General features: G+C 38.7%; 2 protein-coding genes across 2 annotated transcripts; one reads left to right on the top strand and one right to left on the bottom strand.

Moving 5' to 3' along the window:
* The first annotated feature begins 6,895 nt into the window (after positions 1-6,895).
* Positions 6,896-8,274, top strand: LOC120769328. The gene is made up of 3 exons (XM_040096284.1): positions 6,896-7,414; positions 7,477-7,602; positions 7,664-8,274. The coding sequence occupies exons 1-3, from the start codon at positions 7,079-7,081 to the stop codon at positions 8,177-8,179; spliced, it is 978 nt and encodes a 325-aa protein (XP_039952218.1). The 5' UTR covers positions 6,896-7,078; the 3' UTR covers positions 8,180-8,274.
* Positions 8,275-8,505: 231 nt separating this feature from the next.
* LOC120769329 (mitochondrial import inner membrane translocase subunit Tim21) lies at positions 8,506-9,529 on the bottom strand. The gene is made up of 3 exons (XM_040096285.1): positions 9,104-9,529; positions 8,867-9,049; positions 8,506-8,805 (listed from the first exon to the last, which is right to left on the bottom strand). The coding sequence occupies exons 1-3, from the start codon at positions 9,440-9,442 to the stop codon at positions 8,638-8,640; spliced, it is 690 nt and encodes a 229-aa protein (XP_039952219.1). The 5' UTR covers positions 9,443-9,529; the 3' UTR covers positions 8,506-8,637.
* Between the last annotated feature and the right edge of the window lie 187 nt (positions 9,530-9,716).

Here is a 9,716-nt window from a genome sequence, read left to right as displayed (position 1 = left end):
TATACCAAAAAAATTAAACTCTGGGAAGTTGAAAAAAAGTTACAATTGTTCAAAAATGAGTGAAAATAATGAAGAAATTCACCATATTTTTAAATTTTTGTATAAAAAGGGTAGGCTGCCAAGCTATGTACAAGCTGTATCAGTTCGTGTAGTACAACAATGGATCGCTTGTTTCTGTTCTGGAAAGATGCACCTCCCTCTGGTCGACCTATCGTTGAAAAAGTCGATGAAATTATGGAAAAGATTGACCAGGACCGTCACATAAGCAGCCATGACATCGCTAAGGAACTTAAAATTCATCATCAAACAGTTTTGAACCATTTAAAAAAGGCTGACTACAAAAAGAAGCTCCATGTGATGTGGTACCACATGAATTGTCTGTGAAAAATGTATTGGGCCGAATTAAAATCTGCGATTCTTTGCTGAAACGAAATGAAATCGAACCATTTCTGAAGCGAATGGTAACAAGAGACGAAAAGTGGGTCAAATACGACAATAATGTGCGAAAAAGATCTTGGCTCAAACGTGGTGAAACAAACAACAAGTAGTCGCAAGGCCAGGATTGACGCGTAGAAAGGTTATGCTGAGCGTTTGGTGAGATTGGAAAGGAATCATCCACTATGAGCTCCACCAGCCTGGTCGAACGATTGATTCTACATTTTACTATCAACAACTAATGAGATTGAAGCTAGCAATCGAAAAAAACGACCAGAACTGATCGAAGGAAAGGGCTTCGTCTTTCATCAGGACAACGCTAGACCACACACATCTTTGATGACTCGGCAAAAAACTGGAAGAGCTTGGCTGGGAAGATAGGACTACCATTTGTATCGGTCAAAGCAGAACTCTCTTAATGGAGTAAGGTTGGCTTCAAAAGAAGCCTGTGAAAATTACTTGTCGCAGATTTTCGCCGAGAAACCAGAAAAATTTTACACTGATGGAAAAATGTCTCAAGCGGAAAAATGACAACAATTGATCGACCACAATGGTAAATATTTGTTTGTTTATTTATCAGTATAAATAAAAAGAATAAGCTGAAGTTTGATTAGAAATACGAAAAGACTTTTTCGACTACCCAATTTATACGAATGTGTGGAACTATAGTACGATTAATTCAACACACAGCCGAATTCTATAATTATATTTGCTTTAAATATTAACGGGAAGGTGAAAATTTAATGGGATATATAAATATCGAATTCTTCAGTTACTTATGCGTGCCTATTTACTTTTTACCTTAAATTTTGCACCAACTTCGATCCCGTGAAACTTTAAGCAAATGCCACGATTGGTGCATAAAAATCGATATTCCGTTCGTCGTCCACTACGCGACTTTTTTATGTTTCGAGCAGAATTCTTTATGTTTTCCACTATCTCTTGCGTTAACACAGTGTACTTCTCCCCAGCCATTCTACCACTTTTTCCACCATTTGCCAGTTTATGTACTTTTGAACGCAAGCATAAAGTCTACATAAGGGTGTCGCCAACCCCAGGCGGCTGCTTTCCATATATTAGATAGAAGCAGAGGCTATGTAGTGGCGCGTATTTGATATTCTATGCGCGTCAGCAGCCGTTTATATCCTTTTTCACAATTTTCATATCATACTCGAGCGCCAAAGCATACTGTCCCAACCCAGACATCTCTGCTGCCCGTGCAACGCTCCGCTTTGTCCAAGTCTACAGGTGTACATACATACATACACAAATACATACATACATATGTAGCGCATATATAGAGATTTCCACAACTCTCGAATGCCGCATTGACATGGCGGACTGCCAACACGGCGGCCCCCCACCACCAGCACTGCCCTCGCAGCGGCCATCGTCAACGTCGTTGCCATTTGCCATTCAGCAGTGCCGCCAACACATTAACGCAAATTGTACGTGCCACCGATGTTGAATGCTTGATGCTGCAGCACATTGCTGGCAATGCTTGATGTTGCTGCGCGGCGCTGATGTGGCCGTTGTTGGTGTGCGCCATGCGCCACAAAAGAGCTGTTGAAGTGGCAAATTTTCACAAGCACACCGCAGTGACGACGACAACTGCGAGAAACAAAACCAAAAACGAAAGCAAAAGCAAAAAACTGAGAAGCAAGGAAATGTAGTAAGGACGCGGAATCGGCAACAGCAAGGACAGTTCCAGAGAAAGCTGCAAGAGAAGTGGAAAAATATTGGCTGTGTCGCTGAAATTTGCTAACGGTAGTGAGGGCGCTTAGTCGTTAGGAGTGAACGCGCCACAAACACAGACTCTGGCGCGCGGAAGGCGACGCTTCTTTTTCACCGTGAGTGTATGTTAGTTATGCTCGGAGTTAGTCGTGGAATGGCCGACCTGGGATGTGCCACATTGTCAATCGCGTAAGGATCCACATAAATTTGTATGGCTTGTGAACGGTGTAGTGGGACCCCGGAAGTGCTTGAAAGAGTACAATTGGTGTCAACACCAGTTCGATATATTGGCGGATGCTGGCGCGTTATATGCATATACATACATACATACTTATTATGCATGTACATATGTATTTACATGCTTGTACAACAAAATATGGAGAAGACAATACAAACTCTGCACAGTGGGGATATTATTGAGAAAAGTATTTCGCTCAGTGTTTTCAGGATCGACAATGCATTGAATTACTCTTAATAAAGAAAAAATTGGGTTATTTAGTGAAAAAAAATGTTTGAAGTTCTAAAGCGATAGATGACAGAGTTCCGATCATAAATCAATCAGATTAAGGTATTTGCAATAATTTTTTCTTGCAGATTTTTTCTCACAGTTCTAATGCGTTTCACTGTCTTGTAAGTAAATGCTATTATCTGTCCATGCTTCATTCCGCTGCTCCACAAACACCCCTTAACGCATTTCCGACCACTGAAATCGCGCAAACTCAGTTCTGCGTAAAAAACCGCATTTCCCCTGAGAACGAGCAAGGTATCAAACAAAAACCCAACAAAGCGCTGGCATACATACTTACAGCATCGAAGGCTGCCGCAATATTTCAACACGCCACACAGCCACCCTTCTTACCCACTACCCATTCTTCACCCTGTGCCAGCTACCCACCCACACAGCATTCGCATTGTAAAAAGGGGAAATTTTTCATTTCCGCTCTCAAAGGAAATCACATAATTAAGGTGAGCGAAGATATCTACGCTTGTAGACGCAGATGACTGCTGCAGCCACTTCATCTCGACCCCCATATTGGCAGCAGTTTGGCCGAACGCCACCCAAACAGCGCGACGACATTTTCATCTTCATTTAGAATCCAGCACTTCGCCACTCCCCCGCCTCATGCAATCGCAGTCTCGTGGTCTCGCTGTTCATTTATACACTGCAGCAGACTGACAGGCATGAACGATGATGAAGTGAACGACAATGTCGTCGTTAGACAGCTCCGCTGCCTTATGAACGCCATCACCCCCAACACCAACGTCATCTGCCGGTTGTCGGATGCTTCTAAGCCGCAAAGGATTGGTTTTTGGGTTTGCTTCGTTGGGTGTGTGTGACAGCGTCCATATGTTACCCGATAATTTGGCGAAAGTTTTAATGAAAGACATGGGAGCCATTTTTGCCGCCATTTTTCTGCTTGCGCACACATGCAAACATACCGCAAATACTCACACACATGCATACATGGTATGTATTCATTTGTGTGAGAGCACTTTTGGTTCTTCAAGCAATTGTGAAGAACAGTTGAGTTTTATTAGGTTGTCTTCGTTCTAAGCGACACCGGATGTTGCCGATTTCTTTGTTGACATTTCGTAATGATCATATTTAGTGACGAAGTAGCTTTGCTGTTATAATAAAGATAATGATAATTTTAGGAACTCGGAGGCTTTGCGCTACAACTCTACCCTACTCTACTCTGGGGTATAGGAAACTGTTTGGCGCATAATAGAGTGAGGGGGAGATAATTTTAAGCCAATTAGGGGCATAAGTTTGGCAATTCTCGCTAAAGCTTTAGACAGTCAATAAACATAATTCAGTTTGCAATTAGAGGCGATAACAAAACTATCAATTAAAGAGCAGAGCAATCAACTAAACATATAGTTATTGGTCCTTATTCACATCCGAATCTCCATGCTTGACGAGCATCTTTACAGAAAGCTTAGAGAAAGTTGTGTTGGAGAATTATTGCCTTATCTTTGAAGAGATAGTATAGACTCTCAACATATCTTAACTTTTGATTCAACACATTTTTGTTTAAGTTTTAGAAGCGAAATTCTTTTTTGCGATACTCGTACTTCTTCTTCTTTACAGGCCTAGACACCGCTTAGGTGGCTATAGCCGAGTTTTCAACAGCGCGCCAGTAGTTCTTTCTTTTCACTGCTTGGCGCCGGATCGAGTTTCCAAGTGAAGACAGGTTCTTCTCCATCTGGTCGGTCCAGCGGCGTGAAGGTCTTCCTTTTCATCTGCTATCCCCGGTCGGTACTGTCGGTCTAATACTTTCAGAGAGTGTTTTCGTTCATTCGGATGACAAGACCTAGCCAGCGTAGCCGCTGTTTTTTGATTCGCTGAACTATGTCAATCGTTGTCATATTTCTCATACAGCTCATCGTTCCATGGAATGGGATACTCGCCGTTAAAAATGCGCAAAGGACCATAACCTTTCCCTCGAAAACTCGTAACGTCATCTCATTAGATTGTGCCATCGTCCATGCCTCTGCACCATATAGAAGGGCGGGAATAATGAGTGACTTATAGAGTTTGGTCTTTGTCCGACGAGTGAGGACTTTACTTCTCAATTGCCTACTTAGTCCGAAGTAGAGCCTTTTGGCGAGAGTTATTCTGCGTAGGATTTCGAGTCTGACATTGCTGTTGCCGTTAATACTGGTTCCAAGACGAAGTTATATACAACTTCGAAGTTATGACTGTCAACAGTGACGTAAATTTGTTACTAGACAATCTTGTTAGAAAAATTAGCTAAACGTTTAATGAAAGTGATAAAAATAAAAGTGTTAAAATCAACTATAAAACTGTTTATGCTTACACATAACCTCACACAAAATGCGTGCTTTGGCGATACTGTCAAAAATTTGCAACAATTTCGCACAAAAAAAACCGCGGAAAAAGTTTAGATTATGTACAGGCAGAGAAATCCACAAAACACACAGAAAAACCACTCGTGACTCGTGACAAGTTCCGATTTCCCGCTGGACTAGGAGCGACGCACCTGCAAAGTCCAGCCAACACATAAAATGGCGAACAGTTTTGACAGTTTGTTATCCGTTCAAAGTTGTGCGCGTACATTGTGAATATTTAGTTGTAAATATTTAAAACATAGCGGATATTTTTTAAAATAATTTTTTAACAGTTTTCCACAAAAAGTAAAATACGCAAAGCGATTCCCTGCTGCCGTGCTGTTATGCTTGGCCATAGCTCCTGAGGCGTCCAACACCTGTTTTGGTGGACATGAACAAGCTTCCATGAAATAACATATACAACAACAACGTCGGTGTCTCGTCTCTAAGGATAGCGTTTTGTGCATATCGCTGCGGCGGGCAAGCTGGCGTGCTGGACATTAGTGGACTTCAAATGCAAACAGGCACACGCACAAACATACGTATGTATGGGGTATATACATACATATGTACATAGCTCTGTGGTATATGTACATTTATGATATGACAAGATAAGCGTTTATTTTCTGCTCGAAATATAGAAAAAATGCTGCAATATTTGAATGCAAGCAACGACATGAGCAATGATATTTATATAAGTATTTCTTTGCAAGCTGTCACAAAGTCAGAAAACTAAAAATATGAAAAACTTACCGTTATAACCCATTTTTTGTAATCAAATGTATTGATAATTTGCGGTTTCATCATTTAAGGCTTATTAGTTGGCATTTTGAAATGTGCGTGAGGCCTTCCCTGCAGACATATTTATATGTAAATGGTACATATGTACATACATACATATGTACATGCCTCGGCAAACATACTCGCAAGCAATTTGACGAATTTCCTTGCGGTTTCCCGGCCTAATGTTAATACTTTTCTCGCATTGAGGACAAAGCGAACTGTGAAAAACTGTAAACTGTGCATTTACGCATTTCTCTTTGGCTACGCCCAGTACCCTCGTCAAAAACAGACATGTGTTAATACATGCATACATACTCATGTGTGTGTGTATATTTTTAACTGTTTTCATATACTGTCGCCTGTTTTACGGTGCTATTTGCGTGAAATACAAAAAGTTAGCTAGAGTGTCTTGCGGTTTTTAAAGGAAAAATGTTAAATAATTTTATTTGATTATTTTCACACATTTTTATGACTTTTTTATAATATCGCTACGTTAGAGCTACAAAAACTTAAGGAATATACTTGTATAACTAAAATGTTAGATAGATTGCCGTAATATGTGGCGTTTAGTGGCAAACAGATATGATGTATAAAATATCTATTATTTACTAAATTCACTTACGTTCTCTGTAGATACTTTCTCCAAGGAGCGTAACATCGAAATCCGCATTCAGAGAACGTATGATAAACGCAGAGAACGTTCTCTGATAAACGTTCTCTGCCGCTTTCTTACGATATAAACCTTTTTCTTCGAAATTGGGTATTATTTTTGGTGAAAAGCGTAAGAAACTTTTCGGTGGTTGGTATCTAAGCTAAAGAGTGTGGAGTATGACATCTTAACCTTTTGCAGTGACCTCTGTAGGATCATAAAAATATGTTCAGCGACATCTATCTTTGATTTTGAAAACATTTAGCTTTTTGTCAATTTAAGGAAATTGTCAAAGAACGTTGAAAATTTTATTGAAATGAAATCATTTCCTGATCTTTTTTGCGTAAGTAAACAAATAAGTATTTAAAGTAAGAACTCCTTTATTAATTAATTACTTTTATTATTATTAATTAGATTCTGACATTAATTCCAATTGCTTGCGCTAGGTATACAACGAACCGTTGCCAAGGAAACTTTAAAACTCCAGTGTTATAACGATGAAAACCTTATACCTGTCTGTCCGTGACGTCAAGTGCATTGCAATTAAATTAATAACAAAATAAGATTCAGTTATAACATTAATAATTTAATATCAAACAAAGAAGTCGAAAAAAGTAGAAAACAATGAAGTTCATACCTTTGCACACGAAGAACACATCTATAATTTATAAAAACTCGCTATGCTCTTCCGCAAGCATTATCGTGCTCATTTTCATTATATTGTCTGTAATGATTCCCATGTTGCTGGTGTCGCTACTTAGTCCATATTCTGGTATTTCTGAGTCACGCATTCTTTTCGAGCAACCGCGATTGCAATTCAAATTCCACAGCATATTAATTGCTGACACGGAAGGGGAAGCAATGAATAATAAGCAAGATGTTAATTTGGTAGTTTGCAGTACTTTGCCTCAGCTAAATTCTGTCGTAATGGAACATGGCAATAGTTGTGAAGGAATTAAGGTAAGCAAGAGATTCAGAAGTTGCTTGTCAGTGTGGATTTCAGTGTTACTAACTCTTTACAGTATTGGACCGATGATTTTGATCATGATAGCACAATTGACCGAGCCCATTTCCAACAACAGATAGAATCACTTCCGGGTCGAATCAGAAGCATCGACTTGGCCATCTTTTTTGAAGCAAAGCTGAAGGTAAAGTACATAATCAAACGTAAAACTTAGTAATTGCTTTAACTTTTTGGCTTGTTTACAGCACAAATGTTCACTTTCACCGCCTGCGCTCCTTACTTATCATAATGTTATCCCATCAGGAATGCAATTAAGCTCTGGTACCATATTACTGAAAGCTGAACTAAAACTAAAACAATACATAGAGTTTACATGTCCTTTTCCGGGACGCAATATAAAAACCCAGTTCCATCATGTGAATCTCAGCTCTAATAGTAGTCACGTCGCCTTGGGCGATTTCCAATTACAGCCCCTCCTTGAACAGCTAAAGAAGAATCCGGCATATTTTCAGCTCTCGGAGCAAGAAACTTACTTTCGTCAAGAACCAGGAAACACTCTTCGAATACAATTAGATTTGGATGTAATGCAAGTGCCAGCACGATATCACTTGAGTGTTTGGGAGCGACTGGGACAATTTTGGTTATATTTTGCCTCCTTCTTCGGAATATCATTCTATGTTATGAACAAGGTTAAAGACTATTTGTTTGGCCAGCACATAATTCGGGCTTGGGAAGTGATACCATGGAAAAAACTTTACTGACACGAACCGCAGCGAGATTGCATTGATTTGGATGATTTCTCAACTTCGGTTATGTACTAATTAAACATGCGGGTAAAAGTATCCCCTATTGTTAATACGAGAAATTGGCGTTACTGTACACAAGTAATAATTATACAATTAACTCTATTTAAATAATAATTTAACTTAATAAAAACTATAAATTTTTAGTAGAATTAATTTAATTATTGCATCCACAAAGTGCTAATGTATTGCTTAAACATTGGCGAGTATAACAAAACCACTTTGATCTTAATTTTTTTACAGAAAATGTCTACAACTCTACGATTTGACAATAAACAAATCTGTCTTTTTAAGATCTTTACTGGCTAAAATTTGGATAAATTATAAGAATACACTGATTGATGTGGTATCTTATAAAATATAGAACTTTAATAAAATTCTTCATCTGCACATCTTTATGTCCTGAACATGTGTTATCATTTATTCTGAAACGACGTGAAATTTAGATTTCCAGAATCAAGGGGAATATCAGCCGACGCAGGTTTGGGATCATAAGCACGATTATCTTCAATAATAATAGTTGTATGAGGGTAGTAATCAAGTTGCATAAATAAATAACGATACTCCATTTTCCCCGATGATGTCTATTAGTTGTAAGGAAAGTTATTAAGGAACAGTAAATTAATTATTATTACGTTTCATTACTTGACGTGACTCCAAGTGTACTGTTCCTCTGTTGCGTATACCTTGCACATAGAACTGCATGCGGACATGTAGTACTCCGTTTCTTTCGAAAGTGGAATGAGCGACACGTTGACGGCGGCCACGACGTGACTCCTCGCCATACCCTTTTATGGGAGCACCCAGTGCATCTTGGACTCGTGGATCCTAAATGGTTAAAATACTTTTAAAATTCGATATATTAATATTCTTTGTACTTACTTCTTTTACGAGATCTAAAGCATCGGAGTATATATTATTCGGACTACAACTTGAAAATAGTTCCCTGAAAATTGCATAAAACATTACACCTGTCACCCCAATACCAGCGAGAATTATCGCTGTGTAACTGGCGGTTTTTGTGTTTTCCTTAATTTTTTCACCTAGGGGCCTTACATCTGTGGATATATCAGTTCGCCCTTTAGATTCTTGCAAGGACCGGCTTGTTTCCTCCTCCTTTCGCATTTGGTAATTAGCTGACTGATGAATTGTGATCATGCGGCACATTTGATGTTTCACTGTTTTATTCAGCATTTGTCGAAAAATAACTAGTTGAGCCATTTTATAAAATTATTTAACCAAGTTTTAATTTCCAAATATACTAATTATGTTCAATAGGATGCAATAACAGAAAATACTTATGAATGACATTCAACACCAAATATCCAATCAGCTGATTTCCGTATCAACGTTGCCACATGTTTGGCGGTAGGGTTATTCACTTTTTCTACATTGGTTATGAACAGCAGTCAAAAAACTTCTGAAATTGACTGATATGTCTCAAGAAGAAAATTTTTTTAATCGTTCTAAATCAGCAGTTATATTACATGAAATT

Source organism: Bactrocera tryoni, chromosome 2 (genome assembly GCF_016617805.1).
Source record: "Bactrocera tryoni isolate S06 chromosome 2, CSIRO_BtryS06_freeze2, whole genome shotgun sequence".
NCBI classification, from domain to species: Eukaryota; Metazoa; Arthropoda; class Insecta; order Diptera; family Tephritidae; genus Bactrocera; species Bactrocera tryoni.
The sequence above is the reverse complement of the archived record's forward strand: the minus strand, read 5'-3'. Positions and strand labels throughout refer to the sequence as shown.

Excerpts from the sequence above, each read along its gene's own strand:
- LOC120769328 (XM_040096284.1), top strand. The coding sequence starts at position 7,079 with ATGAAGTTCATACCTTTGCACACGAAGAACACATCTATAATTTATAAA. Across the intron at positions 7,415-7,476 it reads ATAGTTGTGAAGGAATTAAG|TATTGGACCGATGATTTTGA; the intron begins GTAAGCAAGAGA and ends AACTCTTTACAG. Across the intron at positions 7,603-7,663 it reads TTTTTGAAGCAAAGCTGAAG|CACAAATGTTCACTTTCACC; the intron begins GTAAAGTACATA and ends GCTTGTTTACAG.
- LOC120769329 (XM_040096285.1), bottom strand. The coding sequence starts at position 9,442 with ATGGCTCAACTAGTTATTTTTCGACAAATGCTGAATAAAACAGTGAAA. Across the intron at positions 9,050-9,103 it reads CTTTAGATCTCGTAAAAGAA|GATCCACGAGTCCAAGATGC; the intron begins GTAAGTACAAAG and ends TTAACCATTTAG. Across the intron at positions 8,806-8,866 it reads TACACTTGGAGTCACGTCAA|ACATCATCGGGGAAAATGGA; the intron begins GTAATGAAACGT and ends TACAACTAATAG.